General features: G+C 42.3%; 1 protein-coding gene across 1 annotated transcript in view; it reads left to right on the forward strand.

Moving 5' to 3' along the window:
- The first annotated feature begins 12,323 nt into the window (after window positions 1–12,323).
- GIPC2 (GIPC PDZ domain containing family member 2) overlaps window positions 12,324–26,434 on the forward strand; it is a 67,792-nt gene continuing 53,681 nt past the window's right edge. The window contains exon 1 of the mRNA XM_070405453.1: window positions 12,324–12,624. Coding sequence (XP_070261554.1) covers window positions 12,385–12,624 — 240 coding nt within the window. The 5' untranslated portion in view covers window positions 12,324–12,384. The remainder of the gene's footprint in view (window positions 12,625–26,434) is intronic.

The raw sequence follows: 26,434 nt of genomic DNA on the forward strand, positions 1-26,434 counted from the left end.
CAGGTTTGATCCCAGCCCAAGTTGGGGAGAGTATGGGAGGCAACCAATCAATGTGTCTCTCTCACATCGATGTTACTCTTTCTCTCTCTATCTCTCCCTCTCCTTTCCTTCCACTCTCTCTAAAAATCAATGAAAAAAATATCCTCAGGTGAGGATTAAAAAAAAACAACAACTTGTTTGAGTTCATTTTCAACTATCAATGCACTCTATAACATAATGTAAAAGTTAATTAACTATAAAAAGTTCACAAATAAGCAAAACTACTCTAATTTGTTAGAAATAAAAATTCTTAAATATTAGGCTATTTTCTAGAAATATGTAATGTATAACAATGTTTTGTTTTATATTGTTTCATGCTTTTTTTTACTCTTTGCCAGTAAGAATATATTTTATACTATCATCTAATTGGTTACATTTGTGTATAAATGTTTATATATAACTAGAGGCTTGGTGCATGAATTTGTGCACCGGTGGGGTTCCTTGGCCTGGCCAGTGATCAGGGCCGATCAGGGCATCTCACTCAGTCCTGATCAGGCCAATCAGAGCTGGCCAGCCAGAGGGAGGGACTGCGGGAGGTTGGCTGGCCGCAGGAGGTTGGCTGTGGGAGTGCACTGACCACCAGGGGGCAGTTCCTGTGTTGAGCATCTGCCTCCTGGTGGTCAGTGTGCATCATAGCTACTGGCTGGTTATCTGGTCATAACGGTCACTTAGGCTTTTATATATATAGATAGCTTGAACCATATGAAATTGTATACAATTCTTTAAATCTATAAAAATAGCAATTTAAATTATCTGAATTTTTGACCTATAAAAATAATCTCATATACATATATATGTATATATACAAATATATATATATGCAAATGTGTGTATGAAACTAAAGTTTCATAAAACATCACCTACACTTCTTAGATGGAATGGCTCAGATATTTTCTATTTTACTCTAGCTCATTACATTTTTTTTCTGATTGTAACCCACTACATTTCTTTCAGAATTACATTTGTGAAATGGCTGTACAGTTTGGAAAACACTCCTAGGTATTCTCATGAGGATATAAATGTAGTCATTGCCAAAATTTAAAACTTAACTCTCAATATGCTTCAATTCACTTTACAACTATTGTTTGGAAGTGCTTAACTCATTATTTGATTGTTGAAACTGCAATAGATACAGCTCTTTTCTGGTCATGAGGCAAATTCTAACAAAGACCATTACTATTTCAATCAATTTATAGATGGAGATCATTCCTCTCCCTCCCTCAAAACTTAAGATAATTGTAGATAAGAATGTGCATTTGTATTAAATTTTCCATATTAAAGGCCTGTATCAACTGTGATAATAACATTCAGATTTCTTTCAAATTCTCTTTATACATTATTTTAGCATATTAGTTGGTAATATTTTTAAAAATTTAATTTACAAACTAAAGACTATGAAAATCTTATATAAAGAGATGGTTGTTTTAGTAAGAAACATGGAAGTGTTTTAATTTCTCATTAGAAATATTTGCAATATTAGTTTGGAATGGATTTGAGTGAGCTTAAATAATTCTGAAGTGTTTGCTTTATCCTAATTGCAGGGAAGAGAACTTTTAAATGAAACACTTTTACTTTCAAATTTTTTTATTTTATTTGCCAGCATCACAACCATTCCTCTTAGGATTATATATGAGAAAACAAAATGCCATTAAAAGTGTCTGTGTGAATTCTATTTTGATATTATTTAATTTGATGCTCATCATTAGTGACCACAAAAAGAATGTAGGGAAAAATATATTTACCAGATTGATATATGCAATGATTTTCATTTGCAACCATTAAGTGTAATCTTAATGTTTTAGGGCACTGTACATACACTATTTATGTGTAGACCTTCATGTAAGTGTCCTCTTTTTTACTGCTATTTCAGTCCAACTCTGCTTCTGGGATATAAGTAAATGGGCCACATACATATATCTCTAAGGCATCAGCCAGGACATTGTCTAATAACTATTCTTATAAAAATTAGAAATTATTAGAAAATTAATTTGCATTCAGGGTTGTGTGTGTATGTGTATAATTGCCAAAGGCACAAAAATATAGAAAGGTTCAGAAAAAATGGAAGGTTCTTCTTTTTTCTAGAAAAAAACACATCAGAGTATTAGTTGACTAAAGATATTAGCCTTATTAGGTAAATCATTGTATATGGTGTATTAGGATTCTTCAGAGAAATAGAACCAATAGGATATTAAGAGAAATAGGATAGATATTCAAAGAGATTAATAAGTAGTTATGGAGAAGTTCCACAATCTGCTGTAAGCAAGCTAGAGAACCAGGAAAGCTGGTGGTATAATTCAGTCCAAGTTGGAAGGCCTGAGAAACCAGGGGACCCCAGGAATAAATTCCAGAATTTGAAGGCGCCAGCACCAGATGCCACGATGTACCATGGCAGGGAAAAATGGACATCCCAGCTCAAGGAGAGAAAGAGATTTGCCCTTCCTTCCCCTTCTTGTTCCATTGTAGCCCTCAATGGATTGGATGATGTCTACTTACACTGGTGAGGGCAATCTCTTTTTCAGTGTTTCTTTTCCAGAAACTTCCTCACAGACACACACAGGATAATGTTTTGCCAGCTGTTCTTTAGCCTATCCAAGTTGACACAGATTAACCATCACACATAGTAAACACTTAAATCATATTATTATTATAAAGAAGTATGTTTCTTATTTCCCACTCAGAACACAAAAGGAAATTGTCGTTTTCATTTACTAAATGGATTACCTCACTTAAATAAGCACGTATAAGCATGTCTAGCTCAACAGTAAATATTAAATTTTCTGAGTCATAGCATCTTTCCATTGAAAGTGAATTTAGAATCCTAATACCAGGCCTCAGTGCGAAGGTCTATCCATTCAATATTAATTAAACATTTAAGAGCAAACTATATGCCAGCCATTAGATTCACGAGAATTGAGGGTTTCGAGTTCCTGGCCAGAATGGTAGGAAAGCAGCAGAAGCTGCAACCTCCCTCTCTGATAACCAACCCTAGAGAAACTGTAGGGTTAGATGGAAACAGGAGGAACCCGATAGAGATTTGGGCGGCCTTGAACTAGTCTGCCAGGGGTGATGCATGGCAGGTTGGTGAGGAGTGAGAGGATTAGTTGGAGGAAAGCTTAAGTCTACTCTCGCTTTTCTCCTGTGTCATCTTGTAACTGACACTGCAAGGAGCTTCACTTCTGAAATTGAAAGCAGTAGCCCAGGTTGCAGAGGCGGATAACGGCAGAGTGTCCCCAGGCCTTGGTGTTAGGAAGTATTGATGAGAATAAATCAGACTGACTGATAGTCCCAGCTATTTGTTCCTCCTCTTCTTTCACGTTAAAGCCCTGCAACTGGTGAATTATTTCTCTCAATGTGCTGCTCACCCAGGATTTAAAGGTAAAACTCCTACAACGTTGTTGCCTAATGGATAACAGCAAACAAGAATGATCAATAGTGTTTACTAGGCAGGGCCTGGGGTTCTGTGCCCTTGGGCTCCTCCCAAGACCTTAAAGATTCTCTTGTCAATTTACATTATCAGCTAAAGTGGCTCGGGGTATGTGGCCAAAGTAAATCGATATCAGATCATTTCTCTTTCCATGCAAAGTGGACAATCAAGTGAACTGCCCAAAGTTCTGCCTACTGGGGGGATTTTCCTTCACCATATCCTTCAGGGCAGTGGTGGGATGTAAGGCAGTAGCTCTCCATTTCTGGCTGGTGCCTGTATAGTGTGTAGATCCCGGCCTGTGCTTTTTCCTCCTTTACTTGGCACCAGTCTTGCCATATAATTTCTATTTAATGGGACGCATTATTAATTCCATTAATAATGGAGCGCATGTTTCAACTTGATGATTTGGTTGACCAAGAAACATTCAGTTCACGAGGAGCAGCTTAGGTTGCATAATCACATGGTGTCCCACCATCAGCTGGTGAGCCTCTACCAGCAAGTCAGGAGCTTTTCAAAGGGAAAATGGCTGTTGGCCACAGAGGACATGCCCTTACTCCAAATTCCTAAGGCTTTGCACTCTGATTTTTCTATTGGGACTTATCAGATACTCCATATATCTAACTGCTACTTCAGACAACCCTGAGCTGAATTTTGAAAAGTAAGCAGGGGCTATCAGGCTGCCACGTTAGGGAAGTGCTTTCTAGGAGTACCATGAGCAAAGGGCAGTAAGTATTTAGGGAACAGCCAGCGTTTTAGCAGGGTTAAAATATACGATGTGATACAGAGGAGGGGATAGGGAGAGGACTGGTGCTAGCTATAGGCTATCCTCAGGTGTTTGTATTTTATCCTATAAGCCAGTGGCCCCCAAATGTAGGGTGCATCAGAGACACCTGCAGAGCTTCTTAAAACATGGATTGTGAGTTTGGGGTAGGGCCTGAGAATCTGCATCTATAAAAAGTTCCTGGGTGATGTTGATGGTGCTCATCTGGGGACCACACTTTGAGAACTACAGTTGAAAGCAATGGAAGCAGTGAAGCAACACAATCAGATTTAAATTTACTAAGATCACTCATAGATAAAGGTGTGGCAGATGAATAGGAAAGATAAAGCACATGAGAAATGAGCCCAGCTGGAAGACAATCAAAATGATTGTGTTAAGATATTATGAGGGCTTGAGTTAAAGTTAGCAATAGAAATGGAAAGGAAGGGAAATCTTATTTCAACAAAAATTTAGCACTTATTAGATGCCAGCTACTATACCTAAGTATTTTGCCTTGAATTTTTATAGCACTCTGGATCTTTTCAAAACATTTGAGATCCTGGCAGATAAGCAAGTGCTTTCATGACAGAGGATGCAATAAACTTTCTTTGGGGGAATACATCTTAATTCCCAGAAAGAAAATGTCTGCTTGTTAGAATTAGATGTCAGCAAAAGGAAGCCATCTTTTATCTTAACCACCATAAGGATGGTTCAATTTAAATTTTCTATTTAAATAGGGAAATACATTTTCACCTTCTAAATGATAAAGATTGATAAGAAAGTTAAAGTAGTCTTACTCTTTCTCACTAGACTTGATCTTCTTTTTTTTTTTTAAATCTTTATTGTTCAGATTATTACATTTGTTCCTCTTTTTTCCCCCCATAACTCCCCTCCTTCCAGCTCCCACCCCACCCTCCACCCTCACTCCCCACCCACTGTGTTCATCCATAGGTGCATGATTTTTGTCCAGTCACTTCCCGCATCTCCCACACCCCTTTTCCCCCCAAGAATAGTCAGTCTATTCCCTTTCTATGTCCCTGATTCTATTATAATCACCAGTTCATTCTGTACATCAGGTTATTTATTCACTTGATTCTTAGATTCATTTGTTGATAGATGCATGTTTGTTGTTCATAATTTGTATCTTTACCTTTTTCTTCTTCTTCCTCTTCTTAAAGGATACCTTTCAGCATTTCATATAATACTGGTTTGGCGGTGATGAACTCCTTTAGCTTTTCCTTATCTGTGAAGCTCTTTATCTGACCTTCAATTCTGAATGATAGCTTTGCTGGATAAAGTAATCTTGGTTGTAGGTTCTTGGTATTCAGCACTTTGAATATTTCTTGCCATTCCCTTCTGGCCTGCAAAGTTTCTGTTGAGAAATCAGCTGACAGTCGTATGGGTATTCCCTTGTAGGTAATTGAGCCTCTTTCTCTTGCTGCTTTTAAGATAGACTTGATCTTCTTAAAAATAGACTTTTCCCCCCCCAGCATTTAGGTCAGGTCTTATACAAAGCAATTTCATAATAAATGTTGGGTTGAATTTATGCTAAATAATTTATAATAGCAGACATTTTGTGGTATCTATTTTTTAAAATATATTTTTATTGATATATTTAATATATCAGAGAGAAAGGGAGAGGGAGAGACAGAAACAGCAATGAGAGAGAATCATTGATTCAATCACTGATCGACTGCTTTCTGCACAGCCCCTACTGGGGATCACCCTTGACCGGAATCAAACCTGTGACCCTTCAGTCTGCACACCAATGGTCTATCCACTGAGCCAAACTGGCTTGGGCTATTTTTTAATGTTTTTATTTAAGAAAAATGTCCAAGGAGGCAGATTATGCAAAATAGTCTTTTTAAAAATATATATTTTATTGATTTTTTACAGAGAGGAAGGGAGACGGGGTGTGCCCACAACCAAGGTATATGCCCTTGATAGGAATTGAACCTGGGATCCTTCAGTCTGCAGGCTGACGCTCTATCCACTGAGCCAAACTGTTTAGGGCGCAAAATAGTCTTAAAGCATAATAAATTGAAACAATTTGGAAGAAGTAGACTGACTATTCTGAATTAAATATTAAAATATAGTGTATCATACAGATAAATTGTTTACTTTCAAGTTTAGTTTAAAACTTGAAATACTTATTTGCTAAGTAAATGTACTTCAGGATTTGATTTAATGAGCAGATAAAATGTGGTGATTAGTGTAATCAATTGCTAAAAATTTCTATTATACTGTAAAATGATTGGATTGCAAGTGTTTTTAACATTTCTCATAACTTTACTAGGGGCCCAGTGCACGAATTTGTGCACCTTGAAAGAAACTGTGGGCCATGACACTGTGGTGGGCACACGGGTGGGGTCTCAGCCCATCCTCTGCACCTTGCCCAGCCCCTTCTGCTGTGGCCCTCAGTCCCCTGTCTGTCGGCAGCCCTGCTCCCACCGCCACTGCTCCTATGTGCTGACAGTGCAGGTCCCACTCGCACCCGCTGATGGCATGGGGATTGGGGCCAGAACCGTCAGCGAGTGCAAGTGGCGGCTGCTACCCCGATGTCCTCTCAGGAGCAGGGGGAGGTGGAGAAGCCATTAGGGGTGATCAGAGCCAACAGCCGCTGCTCGCACCCACTGATGGTGCTGAGCAATCGGGGCCGGCGCTGGGCATTGGCAGCAAGTGCAAGCAGTAGGTGCAAGTGAGGCCGGCACTGGCAGCAGATGCGAACGCAGGTCGGCAAACTCATTAGTCATCTGAGCCAAATATCAACAGTACAACGATTGAAATTTCTTTTGAGAGCCACATTTTTTAAACTTAAACTATATAGATAGGTACATTGTTATTAACTTAATTAGGGTACTCCTAAGGCTTAGGAAGAGCCACACTCAAGGGGCCAAAGAGCTGCATGTGGCTCACGAGATGCAGTTTGCCAACCACGGCTCTAGGCTTTCTACTCTTGTGTGAATATTTTTTCTTAGAGAATTTATATTTCTTTTTGTCTTTGCTATATCTTGACCTTAAAATCATTATGATTATCTTCAAAGGGTTATTTAGGTTATTGTTTTCACTGAAAATATTTGTTTTAATCTATGTACTACTTGGGTTCTGTATAGAGGAAATTATTTGCTATTACTATTTTCATATACAGTTCTTGAATGATTAAAGTATGTGACTTTTGAATGTGGCTGCTTTCTAAATCCCATGCAGCCCTTTCATATTTATGTTATTGTAGAATAACTTATATTAAATTAGCTTACTGTTCACATCTGGTCTTGCCTCTTTACTGTTTCATTTACCATTACCTTGGTGATGCAGAATAATTTGAATTCCTTGCCAGATGGTTTCCTCCAAGTATCCATGGAGAATAATGCATATAAAATCCCGAGCATTGAGCCAGACACCCAGTAGGTGCTCAATGAACAACTACTTATTATTACTGATTATTAAGTTTATACTTCCAACTTCATCTTCATTTCCTCTCCCCATTTTCCAGTTCTTTATTTCCAATTATTCCTTAAAAAGTCTTTGAATTTCAGCGAATTAAGGGTTATTTCTTTGCCCACTTGTCATCTCCAAGTTTTTATTGTTGCCATGCAACTATAAAACAGGCTCTTTAGTTCCCGAGAAAACTGCACATAATTTAACAAATCCTGTGTTTATTTTCTCCCAAGTATTTGCTTACTGGATACATACATAACTGGGGTGGGGGAGGGTAAGGATGTCAGTGGCGGGGGGGAGGTGGTGGTGGTGGTAGTGTTTGTTTCTTCAGAACTAACATTACATGTTGTAATTAGAAGCTATATTTGCTGGAAAAAACAAGTTAGTAAATTTATCTTATGATTCATTTGATGATTACATGTTTGTTTTTTTTTTATCAACAAAGTAATGTTATTGCTTTTGGCAGACATATAAGGTTATACTAATTTAATCCTGGTATTTTTTTTAGACTAATGCATATTTCATTTTATAGTTGATACTTTTAGGCTGTTAGAAACATCAAATTCTACTGAGTGCAAATACTGTAGATCAATAATCTGGGTTGAACTGTAAACCTAGATGTAAAATGAAGACTTACTACTTTTAATTAATTGTAGTTAATTCATTTATCTTAGTAACAAAGGTCACTTTATTTTATGCAGTCATATTTACTGATATCTACTACTACATAGCACCATATGAAAATCTGAGAGGATACTAAAGAGGAGTATAAAACACGGTTTCTACTGTAGGAGTCACCCCCAAGACTGTAGCCTACCCGGTTCTTTTCCTGTTCTGCAACCCTCCCTCCCCACCCTGGCAAAGAGCTGCTCCTTGGCCACTCCCAGGCATAGGGTTGTGCATACCAGTGGTGCTGGCTGCCTGGGTCCTAGGAAAGCCTATGCAAGCAGACTTGGGGCTATTTGGGTAGGGAAATCCAGGATCCTAGGTAACCAGAGCAAAGTCTAGAAGGAAGGGCATGAGTTCTGGGTGACCACTCCCCTTGACCCTGCGGACTTTGTACCTTGTAGGGTTTGGTGCACCTTGTAGGGCCAGAGCAGGTGTGCCTGTTGCTCATATCTAATGGTAATTTTGGGTCAGGTTATGTTATGAGTATACCTTGACCACCACCTTGCCCGATCCCTTTATTAAACCATTGCCAGATATTCTTGACTGTACCATCCGTTTTCTTCTGTAGCTATAGCTGTACAGCTGGCTTCTTCAATGAGATTTACAGTAAAGGTAAACTTGACATAGGCCTTGAGGGAAACTTTCACTTTCTAGGCAAAGAATAAGAGAATTTAGAAATTAAAGGGAATTGAAAGGCTATGGATTTTAATGTTCCTATTTATGCCAATGCTGGGCTGACCAGCAGACGCTGAGTGATGGATGAATGATTACTCTGACATAGGATTGCTGTGAAAGAGAGGGCCAAGGGACTGCCTGGCTAAAGGAACCAGACAGCCTCAATCACCTGTCTCATTAGGCTTTTATTGTAACAGCAGTTTGAGATAAAGTTTAGCTTTTAGATACAATCAGTAGGGTAAGTAATCTTGGGGGGGGGGGGATATATGGGTCTGCAGTGTCCTTTAAGCAAGGGCACCTAAAGATTAAGCATAAGGACTCCAGTAAAGACCCGAGGGTCCGCACATGCACAGACTTGTTTGGAAAAGTCAAGGAACAATTAGGGGCACCACCTCCTGCACTCCCCTAAGTCAGAATTCCGATAAACAGGGTGGGCCGCCTTCAGCACACTTCCCTTTTCGGAATGTCCTCCTTACAAACTTTCCAAGTCTCCTCTGCTCCCCTACATGCCAATCGTTTGCCCTATTGATTTGATACTAGAGGCCTGTTGCATGAAGAGATTCGTGCAATAGGCCTTCTCTTCCCCTTTCTTCGGGCACCCGGGACCCAGGCCTTCGCTCCGGACAGAGCCTTCAGTCTTCGAGGCTCCAGACGGAGCCTTCAGTCTTCGCTCCGCTTCGCCCCTACGTATGCAAATTAACTGCCATCTTTGTTGGGCTAATTTGCATATCTCCCAATTGGCTGGTGAATGTGGCAGAGGGACAGTTAATTTACATGTTTGTCTATTATTAGGTAAGATTTTATTTGGCACAGCTTAAAGACAGTCTTCTTTTTGAAGTTTCTCTTAATTTCATACACTCTAGTGTTCCCTCATATTGTATAGGCATTGGTAATGTACCTGCCATATACCATATGGTGACTCACTTCTCTTCCTACTTTTCTTTAATCAAACCTCAGTGAACTTTTTATCCATACACTACATTGTGAAGTTAGTTGGCTCTCATTTGATGGGAATGCATCATTTACTTATTAGGTTTTCTTTACTCTTTTTTCATTATCCCAAGATAATTAAGGTTATACTATTTGGTGCTACAGCAATCATAAACATAAAGGCAAATTCAGGCCCCGAGGTCCTGTGGCACTATTTCATTTTCAGTAAGTATGAACCAGCATATGAACCAGGATATGTTTATATTATAAATCACAGAAACAAAACACAAAAATTTTAAAGTTACTCTAAAGAGAGTAGGCTCCCCTCTCTTCTGCCAGTACAACTGCTAACCTTATTTTTAGAAACATGAACTTTTAGGACTGAATTGATGTGAGAGGTGAGGGAAAAGGAAAATACTTGGTATGATGACTCAAAGATGTCTGGTCTGGGCCACTGGGTATGTGACCCTATTTACTAAAATCAGGAATAAAAAAAAAATGATGCTTTCAGGAGAAAGGATGATTTGTACAATCTCAGTTTCTCATTTTGAGTTTCTTGCGGTACATTCCCTTTCTGGTAGACTGGACTGTAGGTATAAATTTGGAGTTCAACAACAAAAAAGGTCAAACCCTGATGGGGTGGCTCAGTTGGTTGTATCATTGTCCTGTGCACCAAAATGTTGTGGCTTCCATTCCTGGTCAGGGCACATACCTAGGTTGTGTGTTCCATCCCCAGTTAGAGTGCATATGGGAGGCAACCAATTGATGTTTCTCTCTCTCTCTTCTATCCTCTCTCTTTAAAATAAATAAAAACACAAAAGTAAAATCAAACACATATTCTTGAAGGATTAAAAAACAAACAAACAAGCCTGGCCAGTGTGGCTCAGTGGTTGAGCATCAACCTATGAATCAGGAGGTTACAGTTTGATTCCTGGTCAGGGCACATGTCTGGGTTGGGGGCTTGATCCCAGTAGGGGGTGTGCAAGAGGCAGCTGATCGAAGATTCTCTTATCATTGATGTTTCTCTCTCTCCCTCTCCCTTACTCTCTGAAACCAACATATATATATATATATATATATATATATATATATATATATATATATATATATATATATATAAACCAACCAAGACAATAGATGTGGTCATTCAGGGAGAACAGTATGCAAAGAACAAAAAAATGGCCAAAGAAAAATAGCCTTGGAGAACACAGTTTCTGCAGAGTAGCAGTCAAAGAGAAGAGGTAAGGAAGTCAAAACAGAGGCCTGACTTAAGAGTGAAATGGTTATTGCAGCCAGAAACTTTCAAAGGTCAAGTAAGATAAAGGTGGAAAAGAGTGAATCATAGCTGATGGATTAGGAAGTGCTGACCAGAGTCAGAGCAATTTCAGTGGAGTGTGGGGGCAAAGTCTGATCACAGCAAGCTTAAGAGTAAAGGGGGAAGTGAGGAAATGCAGCTAATAATTCAAGACAGTTTTGCTTTGTTGTGAAAATGTACCCAGAGGCAGCTGCAGAGATGGAGGGCGACTTGAAAACAGTGTAAGAGATTTGGCTTTTGGCTATCAATGATGGCATCTGGTGGGGAAGGACAAGAGTCCTTAAAAATAGAGGTTTTTAAGGAGAGAAGACAGATCAAGGGTCAAATAAAAAGAGAATTCTCTGAGTTTGGAGAAGGGCAGTGGGAGGAGTTACAGACAAGGGGTGGGGAATTAAGGAAGTTTACACAACACTTTGAGTAGGACCCTCAGGCAGGTAGAGACCTAGAAGGGCATAGGTGGAGCTGTGACTTGGGGAGAGTGCTGAACATTCGACAGAGAAAGCTGCCAGGAAGGAAAAAGTAAAAAAGATTACTGAGAGGCATTGAGGGTATTTGAATATGCATTTGATGTGGCACCAATCTTAAAACTTTCCAATTCTGCCCTGCACGGTGTAGTAAGGCGCAGAGAAGGCAGATGAAGGTGGACTTGAACTTTAAAATTCATATCCCCAACGGCTCAGACGTACAGACACCAAGGCGCGTGTCCCAATCGTGTGAGTGCCTACCACACATTTATGAAAGGCACCGCAAGGGCCAGCATGTTTGTATTCTAAGACGTGTTGTTCTGTAGCTTCAGCATCCCAAGGCTTTTAAGGAAATTCAGCCATTTTTAAAAAGGGGGTTAGGGGTTGTGGAGAAACCCGGAGATGAGATGCGAGAATGGATATAACTTTTCCTCTCTCCAGATTCATCCGGAGGGATGACAGATGGTTGCTCAGGGTCCAGATGCCGCTCCTCGGGGTGGAGAAAGGGGCCCTGCCCCGCAGCAACCGGGCGGAAGCACCTGTGCCATTGGTCCAGCGGCCGCTCCCACCTGCGCGGAGCCCTAGGGACCGCGAGCGCAAAGTCCGCGGCGCCCGGCCGAGGAGAAGGCGGCCGGCAGCGCAGGTGGGCCCCGGCCCGCGGTCAGGCACGATGCCCCTGGGGCTGCGGGTCAAGAAGAAAGACAAGTCCAAGGAGAGCTGCGCGCTGGTGGAGGGCGAGCCGGAGGGCGCGGACGGCAGCCACCTCCCGGCGCCCCCGCGCTCCTCGGCCAGGCTGGTTTTCTACACGCAGCTGGCGCACGGCAGCGCCACGGGCCGAGTGGAGAATTTCTCCAGCATCCGGGAGCTCTACACCAAGATCGCCGGCGTGTTTGAGATCTCGCCGTCCGAGGTAAGGCCAGGTGCCCGGGCGCAGCTGCTCGCCCTCGCCCCGCCTCTCCCCCTGCGGCGCCGGCGGAAACTGGCCGTGTGCTGGGGCTCCGCGCGGGGAGCGCCCAGGGGGAGGGAGAGAATCTGAGCGGGGAGGGGAATGCTAAGTCCCAGGGCCCGAGAAAGGGGCAGTCCCCGTGCTCGGAGACCCGGCTTTTGGGAAACCAGCGACCTTTCTTTCTTACGCAAACGGGGCCCGAGCGCCTTCCCAGAGTTGAGTTCTAGCTGCGCCGATGAGCGCCTCCACTTTATCTGGACTTGACTCTCGTGCTTCCTCTTCAGGGGTGAGGGGGCCTCGCTGAGCATCTCCCAGGAGAGGGGAGAACGACGTGCCTTTCAGGGGATACCAAGCCGAGGCCCACTTGGACCCAACTGGCCCCTCATGTCACTAATACCAGAAACCCTTTGGTGGTATTTCCAATAAGCTTATTATTTCCAATAAGGGTGGGCAACAGAGTTATACTTCAATACGTGGGATCAGTTAACATTTTCAGAGGAAATCAGCTCTAAACCCTACACCATATCCTCGAAAATGAACCGAAGTTTGCCTTCATTAGATGGACTGCATGGTGCCGGGAACTGGGGTTCGGTATCAGCGTGATTTCGAAAGCACTAGTTTATGTGGACGGTTATGCGGGCACGTCATTGACGCTTGCCCAAGCGAGCTGCACAGGTAGGCGTGAGAAGTTAGCCCCAGAAGGTGTGTGTCCACCTTTCAAGGAAAAGCACAAGATCTCGTTGCCCTGTACTCCTGAGAGCAAGGGGCTGACTTGGAGTGGCACGGAGCGAGCGGCATTTGGAGATCTGATCTTTAATGTTGTTTATCAGGTCTGTTCCGGCGAAATTGAGGTCAGGGCAAAATTCCAGGAGGAGATGAAAGAGAGCTGGAAGTGTAACCTTTTGTTCTGTCAGGGTTCTCAGGCACTGGGGTAAATCACAGACCTCTCAATTATGTATGTTCATGTAGAGGAATAAGAACTAGGAGGTTTTCTTTGTAATAGGACGTTTCGGTTCAAAAAGCACTTTCACAGGAATAATGTCGTTTGATCCTGTCTAGAAGCGGCTGGTGTCTGGTAGTTCCTTGGGTCCCTAAGGACAGGATTGGGAGGCTGATAAGCCTGGCTGTGGAGCCAGGCTCTAGCACTCATTGGCTGTGTGGTCTTGCACAGATGTAGTCCCTCAGTTTCAACCACTTATGCAATGAAGATTAGAACATCTACTAGGAAGGGTGATTGTAAAGAATGAAGTTTACATATAAACTGTAGGGGTTCAGAACCAGTCACCCCAAGATGTGCCTCTGTGGTATATGAGGATTGTTTTGAGCTAAAGACAGCCAAAACCCTGCTGGCTCAAGAGAAACTTTTGCCCTCCCTTAACTACCTAGAAGAACTTGAATAGGGGCCTTGTTTATAATACTACTAGAGGTCCGGTGCATGAAAATTTGTGCACTTGGGGTGGGGGCCCTCAGCCCAGCCTGCCCCCTCTCACAGTCCGGGAGCCCTCAGGGGATGTTCTACTGATGGCTTAGGCCCGCCCCACAGGGAGCGACAGGCAATCAGGGGAAGGCACTGCCCACATCATCCCCTTGCTGCTGCTGCCTCTGGCCTCCCTCTGTGGGAAGATACTGGAAGATAAGGGGAAGGCGATGCCCCCATCATGCTTCTGTTTCTGCTACTGCCGGCTGCTGCGACTGCCTGAGCCTCGGGCCCCTGAGCAGCAACAGCTGCCATCAATGGCTTGCCTGAGCCTCAGGCGGCTGCTGCAGCTTCGTCTGGAAGGATGTCCGGATGGTCGTCTGGAAGACATCTGGTCTAATTAGCATACTATCCTTTTATTAGTATAGATCAGAGGTAACCATTGGATGAACTTCTAATTACTGAATATCTGCTTCTATCCTTCTGCAATGACCTTCCTTCCCTCTGAAGCCCTAAGGTGATCCTTAGTTCAGAATGTCATATACACTTCATTTTCCCTTTCTGTCTTTGACCCTCTCATGTATATGGGGTTACCATATGTATCTATGTATTAAACTTGGTTATTTTCTCTTGTGAATCTGCCTCCTGTCTATTTGATTGTTAGGCCAGCTGCAAGAACCATGAAGGTAGAGGAAAGTTTCTTTCTCCCCCACAAAACCTGTCAGATCGCATGGTATATGAACAGTGCTTCACAAATTGTAACTAATCATATTAATACCTAACAGTTAAATGAGGGGGCTGAAGTACAAAGTGATTGGGCCTTGGCCAAGGACATGTAGCTAGCCTCCGCCACCCCCCCCCAAAAAAGCTGGGCTGATACTTAAATTTGGAACTTAAGTGAGCTTGTTAGCATACTTTAACTGTCTCTCCTGTACCCAGGGACTCCAGATTTACTTACTTTGCATTAAGTCTTCCTCATCATAAGATGGCATTATTTTATTCAATCCACTTAATCCCTGAGAAGTATTATTCATATCCTTGCTTCACAAAGAGGAAACTGAGGCTTTGGGGCTCAAAAATTTTTCAAAATTACACATGGTAAGTGGCAGAGTCTGAATTTAAACCCAGGTTTTTTTCTGACTCCAAATTCCATGACGTAATATTGCTATATTGCTTCCCAAGTTTTTCATGGTGTCCCAGCCATAGCTTGACAGCCATGTTTAATATTTTCGGTTTTCAATGCACTGACTTGCAAGATAAAATTCCAAGATAATATAAACAAGGTGATGTGCTGTATCAAAGTTCATAAATTTTTATAGCCTCAAATATATTAGCATGTTTATGCATATACCAAACATTAATCCATGTTTTCCATTTGGATTAAAAAGAGTTAAGTATATCCAGATAAAGTATTGGCTATTATAATATAGTAGGTCATAAGTATCACAATAAATTTGAAATAGAAGTCATTTATTAAAATAAAACAAACACCAATGAGATCCCATTTCCCATCCTATTCCCTCTGCAAGAAAAATATGATGTAAACTTTTGAGATGTCAGTTTGGACAAAACAAAAAATTTTCCCCCTTACTACATGGTTAACTCAGAAGTCCTACCTTTTCTCTAGAGAGGTGGCTATCTATAATAATAAAAGTGTAGTATGCTAATTAGACCAGACAGCCAAATGACTTTCCGGACTACCTTCCGGACAAAGCTGGCCTGTGAGGGCCGAGCCACTTGTACGAATTTCGTGCATTGGGCCTCTAGTGAAGATATAAAAAGCACTGTATGAGGAGCTCTTTACTGAGGAAAACAGGGAAGGAGTGGCCTGACCTGATGTCTGGGGCAGCTGATTCAGGCAAATTTACTGGGAGTCCGTGATGGCTGGTATGTGAGTCTACAGTGTGATTGTTCCATCCTCACCGTAGCAGAGAGGCAAGGATTCTTTTCATTTTGCAGTTGGGCTAAGTGAGCCTTTGAGCATCTTGTCCAGAGTCAGGGACAGAGCCAAGATTCAAATCCAGGTTTTTCTGGTTCCAAGTCCATTACATAGCAACTGAGATTCTTGGTCACTGTACTCAAATTCCAAAAACAAACCAGCAAAGCTTCTTTTTAAAAAAAATTGTCTCTTCAATTAAAGCCTCAAACTATTGCCTCAAGAAGATGCTGTTGTGAAACTGACAAATGTGGTTTATCACCTATTCATGGTCCCTGAAGGAAGGAGCTAACAAAACCTATGACTCACTTGCAGGGTACAGTCTGTGATCATTACCTTGAAACAGATGGGCAGTTATGCAAAAATCCCTTACAGCTGACATTTCTTTTTTTTTTTACTAAAGGACTAAATGAGAAAGTAAATTAATCTTGTCTAAAAGAATAGTTAACTCATAACATTAATGCAGGGCAGTTTTACAGAAAGTTTACTGGCATTTAAAAATATTCAGGTTATATAAATGAGTTGATCATTAAATTCTTGAGCCATACTCATAAAATTTATTGAAGGGGCATTTTGAATAATTGACCACTGTAGTTATTTAGCAAGTAGTTTGTGCCATGGCATGTTTTCTTAATTCTCTATTATGGGAAAAGATTGTAGGAAAAAGGTATTGAATTTGAAAGAGCTTTTTAAGAAATCAGTTTTGTAGTTAGATACTTCACATGTCTAGAAATGGAAAACTCAAGTTTCTTTATATGTTTCAGAAATTATTTCCTTTAACTTGGTCATATTAAATAGTTCATTGAGCCAAAACCGGTTTGGCTCAGTGGATAGAGCGTCGGCCTGCAGACTGAAGGGTCCTGGGTTCGATTCCGGTCAAGGGCATGTACCTGGGTTGCGGGCACATTCCCAGTAGGGGATGTGCAGGAGGCGGCTGATCGATGTTTCTCTCTCATCGATGTTTCTAACTCTCTATCTCTCTCCCTTCCTCTCTGTAAAAAATCAATAAAATATATTTAAAAATAAATAAATAAATAAATAAATAGTTCATTGAATAAGTGGATCAAGCAAAGATAGCCCTGTCTCAATACATAAAGGCAGTCAAATAAAGCAGTGTACTTGGGAAGCAGAAAAGGCAAGAATTGTGATTGTCATTTCAAGTTCCATATTTAACATAAAATCATGCTGTATGTCTCTGAAAAATGAAACAGACCTTCTCTTGCCACCTGCTCCCCCATCCCTGATGCTATTACCCCATTTCTCTCTTAGAGGAAAATTTAAAATTTGCTATCACCAATGAGATACATTCTGTATCTTCTCTCTCTGCTTGAAACTCCCCATCTTAAATGGAACACAAATCCCAAATCCAATGATGGGGTACAGGCCCTGTTCCCTCTCTAACATCCTTGTTCCTTCTGCTTCTGCTAGTTTCCTGGCTATTCCTTGAACTCTGGAGCCTAAGGGCTTTTGCACTGGCTGTAGCCTCACCTGAACCTCTTCCTGCAATTGCTCTTTCTTTAACTCTGCTCGAATATCACCTTCTCAGTGCAGCTGGCACTGATCATCCCATTAAAAACTACAACACCCCTATTCCCTTCCTCACTCAATGTTCCTCCATGGACACTAACATCCCATGTATATTTAACTGGTCTGTTTTGTTTATTGTCTTTCCTTACCCCGTGTACTAAAATATAAGCTCCACACAGGCAAGGATTTTGTCTATTTTGTTTACTGATGTAGCCCCAAAGGCCTGGAAGTGTACCTGAAACATAGTTGGAGCTCAGGAAATATTTGTTGAATAAAAACAGCCTCACAAATATAGTACTTAAAATCCGGTAGCTTTAACACAAAGCTCTACTACCGGTTACAATACCAGTATCTTAAGTAGGTGTTAATATTTTAATATTGTAGTGTGAAGAAAGAGACCAGTCTGGGAGGGGGTTGGAGTGAGGAACATGTACCTTGAAGGGGAGGAGGAGTAAAAGGGTGAAGGATGGAGACTGGGAAGCTAAGTAAGAGGTATTTGTGTGGAATGCATCTCTACAAATTCCAGAAATTATGAATTTGGAGGCTCCGTTTGCAAGCAAAATTGCTTCCTGATGAATTACAGTGTATGGGGAGCTGCCTTGTGAAGCTTCCCAGAAACTGCTTCCTTTTCTCAACTTGCTGGCACTGAGCTCTCGTGAAAGTCAATCTTCTGTATTTATGTGGCGCTTCTGGAGAACATGAACTGCACTGCGGACTTTATCATTTCCCAGCAAGGCAGATAATTGGCAAGGGAAACTGTGGCTTTCTGCTTCATAAATAGGAATTCTGGGAAGAACAGAGTGAAATGGGGGTCACTGGCTTGCATATTGGCCTCCAAGGAAAAACAAATAACAAAAACACACCAAAAATGAAGGAATTGGGAATTCAGTGTGAATATTACTATTGAGGTCTGAGAACTATGAAGCCCAACACGCCGAGTAGAAAGAGTGTGAGAGGGAGAAAAGCAGCCCCTGATATGTGGGAGCTGGCCTGACACACTCAGGTAGGCCTTGCACGTCTCCTGTTTCACATAAATGGTTTCACAGAACACTGACCTCTGATAAGCTCACTCTGACTGTGATGGATGAAGACAAAAATAAGAATACTCTGTAATCATGTTTGAACAGAGACACCAACATGAGTGTTGCCCAAACCGCAAAAATGACCAGGTGACTGGCATGTCTTGGCAGTACCTTACCCAGAGCAAACCCACATGTCCTTGGACCTGCCCCCAAATCGCCTAGCACAAGCCCAAGTCCTTTCCAACACCCTCTTACAGAGGTTCCTCCCCCCCGACTCCCCCCCCCCCCCCCACTCCCCGCCAAGGTCCCCATGGTGTGTTGTCTCCCATATTGTAAGTTGCAAGAAAACTAAGGGTGAGAATTCCTAATGGTCCTTGGCTGGGCAGCATTGACAGTTGTTATTGCTGGATTAGTCCAAGGTGGTTTCTAAAGAGGCATCTGAATATGGTTTCCCTGATCCCACCCATCCTCTATTTTAATATTTTGATGCTCTGATCATATGTATCTCAAAAAAAAATCCTTCAGGGCTCTCAAGTGCTTACAATACCACGAACTGGGTAGATCACACACAACAAAAAGTATTGCTCATGGTTCTGGAGGCTGGGGAGTCTAAGATCATGACACCAGCATGGTCACCTGGTGAGGACCCACTTTCTGGCACATAAGTGATGCCTTCTTGTTATGTCCTCACATGGTGGGAGGGGCTGGTGTCTCTGGAACCTCTCTGATGAAGCACTAACACTTTTCATGAGGGCTGTGCCCTCATGACTTAAGAAACTGCCTAAGACCCTACCTACTAATACTATCTATCCCCTTTGGGGGTTAGGATTTCAATATTTTGAAAAAAATGTTTTGGGCATATACAAACATTCAGACCATAGCACTTACAAATAACCCTCACCAGCCAAACAATGTCTCCTATTCCTGCTGCCTCTTGAGTCCTACATCCTATGCCTACTGCTCCAACTTCGTCTAATAGTCCCTCTACTTCTTTCTGAGGCTGAGACTTCAGAAATAAAGCTTGTTCCTAGAGTCACTAGATGGTTTAGCTGCTCCATAAATGTCTGATAAATAAAAAAGTGTGGATACAGTAGCAGATAAAGCTGATGATGTAGATAGTAAGAATACAAATGTCCTTTTTTAAAAAAAATATATTTTATTGATTTTTTTACAGAGAGGAAGGGAGAGAGATAGAGAGTCAGAAACATCGATGAGAGAGAAACATCGACCAGCTGCCTCCTGCACATCTCCCACTGGGGATGTGCCCGCAACCCAGGTACGTGCCCTTGACCGGAATCGAACCCGGGACCTTTCAGTCTGCAGGCCAACGCTCTATCCACTGAGCCAAACCGGTTTCGGCAATACAAATGTCCTTGAAGTTGTTCATATATTATTCTATAGGCAATGAAAATAACTCAGATGTTTTACAGAAGAGGAGTGACTCATGTTGTATAGATTAGAGACGTAATCAACCATTCATTCACTATGTCTTCTTTATAAATGTTTGGTTTAAGTTGGATATAATGGCATTTTCTGGAATCGCATAGTATCATCTGAGATGTTCTAAATATATTACAATCATTATGTATGCTTATTCTCCCTCATGAGCATCAGCCTCATTTTTTTTTGTATGAAAAACTCAAGCAACAAAACCCCAAAAAACAAAACAAACCCAAACATGACTCATTTTGAGAACTGGGATGGTAATCTAACCAGTTACCTTGTAAAACCTCATTGCTAACAGGAAGATAAGAAATGCGTAAGCCTGTCCAGTGTGGTTCAGTGGTTGAGTGTTGACCCAAACCAGGAGGTCACGGTTTGATTCCTGGTCAGGGCACATGCCCAGGTTGTGTGCTCCATCCCCAGTAGGAGCATGCAGGAGGCAGCCGATCAATGATTCTCTCTTATCATTGATGTTTCTGTCTTTCTCTTTCCCTTCTTCTCTGAAATCAATAAAAATATATTATTAAAAAAAAAGAAAGAATTGGATAAGACTGTTGTTTTTTGTGCTGGAAATCTCCTGAAGTTTCAGTGTGGAGGCAATTCTAGAATCACGTCTAAATTCCTGGGTGGGTGCCGACCACTCCCAAAGCCCCTGTTGCCTCACAAGCTGAGGGCTGGCCCCTTCTCTCACTGGCTCCCGGCACTCCAGTGGGCATGGAAGGCTCTTATAGGTTGCAAGAGATGGGGACACTTAGGTTACCTTGGGCAATTGTATGTATGTGTTTGATTGTTTATATTACTAGGCTACAGGGAGATAAGGAAGCTTGGATAGACTCTGCACTGGGCAGTCAGGTGCCATGGACATCTAGAACATGATTCATGCTGTCCAGGTGAAAACAGTAGCTCTAGACCAGTGATGGCGAACCTATGACACGCGTGTCAGAGGTGACACGCGAACTCATTTTTTTGGTTGATTTTTCTTTGTTAGATGGCATTTAAATATATAAAATAAATATCAAAAATATAAATTTTTGTTTTACTATGGTTGCAAATATCAAAAAATTTCTATATGTGACATGGCATCAGAGTTAAGTTAGGGTTTTTCAAAATGCTGACATGCCGAGCTCAAAAGGTTCGCCATCACTGCAGTCTAGACTCTGGAGAATCAAGAGCATGTCAAGGTGTCCTTCACCTTCTGTCGTGGCCTCTTTCTCTCCCTGCTTCTTAACTCTGTTCTTGACTGATTCTCTTCTCATCCTTTTGACTTTGCACCGGTAAGGCTCTTCTTGCATCATCTTTCTGTATCTCTTGTTCCTTTGCCTCTCTACTTTTCTTTGTGCCTCATTCTGTGTCAAATTGAAATACCCTAGGAGAGAGACTCTGTGTTGGTGAGTGAGGGGACAGTGCAGGTGGGGCAGGACTCTTGGGCCTCTGAGTCAGGGCCTCATTTCTGGTCTAGTGTGCAGGGTCATGTGGTCTAAAGACAGGTGAACAGTGGTTAAAGGGGTCCTGTTGGAGAGGTCATGGGCATGATCATGAGCAAGATTTCTTGAATTAGGGGTTTGGCAGGTATCTTCCATGTCCTATCCAGAACATGAAACTTTTTTTCAGTTCCCTATGACTTTTATGAAGTGTTCTTCCCTTTACCTGGAAATTTTTCTTCTACTCTTTCCCTGTTAACTCTGTTGAAAGATAATCTGAGGCATATAAAAAACTTTGAGTTTATTTGAGCAAAAATTGATTAGAATTTGGGCAGCATCAAACCACAAGTGGTTAGGTGCCCTCCATAGACAGGAGCTAGGGGCAAGGTTTTTATAGAGAAGATGTGGACTCAAGGCAAGACATTATTTGATTGGCTAGAGCTTAAGCAGTCGTATTATTTGGGAAAGCCTCATTGGCTGTTTGCCTTTAGATTTTGATTTCTTAACCTTGGGGCACTTACAGGTTTAGGTTTTGGTTTGCTTCTGCAGGCTGCTGAAAGAAATTACTCTGTGAAGCAGAAGTCCACAATGGAGCTACAGCCAAAACGATGTTAAAACCAATTTTTATCTTAATTGAAAAAATAATCTATGCACATAGTAAAAATGAAAAACAAGTGGGTCACCCATTACCATGGTTCCCCAGTTCTCTTTTCCAGAAACTTTTGCTATGGCACTTTCTGGACCATCCCTCCGGAAAATACTCTACGAATTTGTAAGTAGGTATGCATGAGTAAAGGAACAGGCATATCTCTGTGAGTATAACTCCCCCACCTCTCACTTTTCTCTTAACCCAATTAGGGGTACACTGTACTTCCGTTCTGCACAGTTGATAGTAGCAGAAGCAAAGGTGTGAACCTAAGAAAGAGGAAACCTGGGAGTGGCAGAGTCACTGAGGTCCTGTGGCGCCCCAGAGAGTCACCAGTGTGTGTTTTTAATGCAATGAGTCCATTTTTAAGTCTGCTTGTCTTCTGGAAAAGGTTGTCTGTGCTTCCTTGCTTCTTGGATAAGCCCCCATTACCTGAGGTAAACAAAGGTGTTCCTTGAAATACACAGATTGATGTTACTGATTAATGAAACCCTTTGGGCTAGATCAGGGGTGGGCAACCTTTTTGTGAATGTGTGCCAAAACCAGCAAAATCTCTGACTCAAAATTCTTCTGCGTGCCAACCCTAATTTTTTGAGAACATATTACGCCTACTTGATATCTCTTAAGGTGTACGTATGTGAAGAACCTTGAAGAAATAATAAAATTCATTCGAGCGGCAAAAACACAGTATGTGATGATGAAAAATACATTTATTTTTTAATGTATACATGTTCACTGATAGTCCGACAGAAAACTTTATGACTCCGTTTGATATTATCAGTGTGACTTTGCTGCTGCATCACTGATGACAGAGATTTTACATCAGGTTTATATTTCGTGACCTTCAGAGATACGCAGGAGCTACTACTTTCATCCGTCAGGCTACTCCTATTATGAGACTTAACAAAATTCATCACTGAGAACAAAGATTCACAATTGTAAATGGAAGATTATAAGAGAGGGTTTCGCGTGCCAGCAAAAGTTACTGGCGTGCCATGTTTGGCACACGTGCCAGGGGTTGCCCACCCCTGGGCTAGATACTTGCTGAGGTAGACAAAGGAAAGAGGAAGCCAACCAAGGCCTGTCACTGCTGCTCCGGATTGGAATCTAAAACCCCCCTGGCCTTTCTCATTCATCTCAGAAACTAGCCCTGCTGCTTGGGTGTGGTGAGATTTCTGAGGCTTTGGTGACTGAAATGTGTGGTGAGAAGTTGAAGCTTGGGCATGACTAATACCAAGGAGGTCCCGTGGCTTCTATGGATCAGTGAAAGGCAGGAAGGGACCTTTGACCCTGTCCATGATAGAGGCTTTGTTGTTTTAGAAACTTATCTGACCCACGATAAGTGGTAACTGAGAGGCTCAAGAATCCGAGCATTTAGAAAGTGTATTTGCTTTGTATAAACATCTCCCTGGAGATAATCAAATCACATGCCAAAGAACAGTTCCAGCTTTTTTTTTTTGAAATGGCTAAAGTCCAGGACCTACGTCTCAGTCTGTAAAAGTCACAGGTTCTTAAGTTACAGTGTTAACTGTAAGGGACACACTGTGACAAGGTTGAGAATATGGTAATTCGGTTCCATTCTTGAAAGAATTTACATATGTGTTTATTGCATTAATGTAGCAGTGGTTATGTGGTTGGTATGAACGCTGCGTCGTTCATGACCCAGGGCCAGAACCCAATTGAACCACCTGAACCTTCTCACTAAAAGCATAAAACCAACAGGAGGTCTTTCTGCTGGTTCCAGGTGTGGGTAGGTAGTAGGTGCTGGTTGTGATTCCTGTCCCCTTCTTTCTCCTCCTGTATCTTTTATACTTTCCCCATCCTATCTTAATTTTCTGAAAGGTGATTGGGGGAGAGAAGCATATCTTGAGCATTAAGAAGAAATAAATTATCGTTGAATACCTACCATCATCACATAACCTGTGTTATCTTGTCTGAAAGAGCAATTCTTACCAGAACCCCCATAACTGATTACAATCTATAGATGAGGCAGCTGGATTTTAGAGCAAAAGGAAATTACTCGTCACACAGTTCAAAGAGATGTCTTGATCTTAGGTTTATCTGACTCCAAAGCGTATGTTCTTTTCTTTACATAAGTGGTTCTTAACCTTATTGGGCCAAAAATTCTCCTTTAATAACAAATATTTAAAAAATGTTTTTTATTGATTTTAGAGAGCAAGGAAGGGAGAGGGAGAGAGAGAAACATTAAGGATCTGCTGCCTCCTGCACACCCCTACTGAGGATGTGCCTGCTACCAAGGTACATGCCCTTGACAGGAATCGAACCTGGGACTCTTGGGTCCACAGGCCGACGCTCTAGCCCAGGGGTGGGCAAACTTTTTGACTCGAGGGCCACAATGGGTTCTTAAACTGTACCGGAGGGCCGGAACAAAAGCATGAATGGAGTGTTTGTGTGAACTAATATAAATTCAAAGTAAACATCATTACATAAAAGGGTACAGTCCTTTTTTTTTTAGTTTTATTCATTTCAAACGGGCCGGATCCGGCCCGCGGGCCGTAGTTTGCCCACGGCTGCTCTAGCCACTGAGCCAAACTGGTAAGGGCCTGAAATAAAGTTTTTAATAATATTACTTACCTATACACATAATTTTTAAAAATTAATGTATGTCTTACCTCTAATTATTAGAAATAAATATGGACTTTAATATGCAAATACTTGGAAAATCTATCTTAGAAGACATAATGTAGCAGTCAGGTGCTTGTACCTAACTTCTAGTGAATAAGTTTGGCTTTAAACAGAGAAAGAGCTTCCGTGCTACCTAGGGAGGGCTCCATACCACATTGTTCTCGGTTCCCACGTAACTTACAGGGAAATTTTCACAAAGTCCAGAGCTCTCGGTGTCCTACCAATGAAGGAGGCGGAATCCTCAAATTCCTTGCAGGAGGAACCCACTTAGGTGGCACCAGCTTTGACTTCCAAATGGAGCAGTACATCTACAAAAGGAAGAGTGATGGCATCTACAGCAGGAATCTGAGCAGCACGTGGGAGAAGTTCTTTTTTTATGTTGAAAATTCAAATAACATGATCAGCATTGTTGTCAGTTACTTGATTTTCTGAAATTATGTACAATCCTTGGTAAGGTTCTGCACAATTACCTTGATTTACAAAGGCAGCCCAGAAAACCAATCAATCAATTAATTTGCTGCAGTTAAAGAAAAAGAGGAAGGAGGAGCGATGGGGGTTGGGGGCGGGGAGAGAGAGAGAATGAGATATTTGTTGTTCTACTTTTCTACTTGACTTGGGAAACCTGTAATCTTGGTATATCAGGACATCACTACCTGGCCAGGATTCAGGAAAATTCTTAACAAAATATACTTTATCTGTAATACAGAATTAGGGTCTAGGCTTATATAATTACTAGAGGCCTGGTGCACGAAATTTGTGCATGGGGGGTTGTTGTGCCTCAGCCAGGCCTGCATCCTCTCCAATCTGGGACCCCTTAGGGGATGTCTGACTGCCTCTCGCAATCTGGGACCACTGGCTCCTAACTACTCACCTGCCTGCCTGCCTGATCGCCCCTAACCCCTCTGCCTGCCTGATCACCCTTAACCCCTCTGCCTATCTGATCACCCCTAACCCCTCTGCCTGCCTGCCTGATCGCCCCTAACTGCTCTCCTGCTGGCCTGATTGCCCCTAATCGCCTCTGTCTCGCCTTGCACCCGGGACCCAGGATTCCCTTTTCTGGCCGGTCGCAGGCACCCGGGACCTGGGCTTCCCTCCCTCTAGCTGGCTGCAGGCACCCAGGACCCGGGCTGGCTTTGCCCGGGCCGGCTGCAGCCACAGGGGACAATGGGTGGGCAGCTTTGCCCGGGCTGCAGCCACAGGTGCCCGGGACCATGGGGTGGGCAGCTTGTCTCTCTCCTGGGCTACAGGTGCAGGCACTGGCACCCAGGACCGCGGGGCGGGCGGCTTGTCCCTCTCCTGGGCTGTAGCCCTAGCTGCTGGCACCAGGGACTGCGGGGTGGGTGGCTTGTCCCTCTCCCAGGCTGTAGCCTGGCTGGTACCCATTCCTCTCTCATGAGCTAATTTGTGCCTGGCTGGTCCACATTCCTCTCTCCCCAGTGTTGAGTGTCTGAGCTGTTACGGCGTGCTGGTGTGAGGGCATGATGATCATTTGCATATTAGGTCTTTATTATATAGGATATACATATATTTTCTTTTCCCAACATGACTCTCTAGTGGGACATTTGAAAATCATGTAGAATGCTAGACAGTTCTTCACTGAGTGGGGCATCTGAGTGATAGAGTTCATATAGGCTTCTTACCTCATCGCCTGTCTCTCCCAAATGCCAGTGGTGTCACACAATCATTGTAACAACAAAAAGCCACCACAGAATTTCC

Source organism: Myotis yumanensis, unplaced genomic scaffold (assembly GCF_028538775.1).
Source record: "Myotis yumanensis isolate MYYU_CA2020_CCGP unplaced genomic scaffold, mMyoYum1.0.hap1 SCAF_2, whole genome shotgun sequence".
NCBI classification, from domain to species: Eukaryota; Metazoa; Chordata; class Mammalia; order Chiroptera; family Vespertilionidae; genus Myotis; species Myotis yumanensis.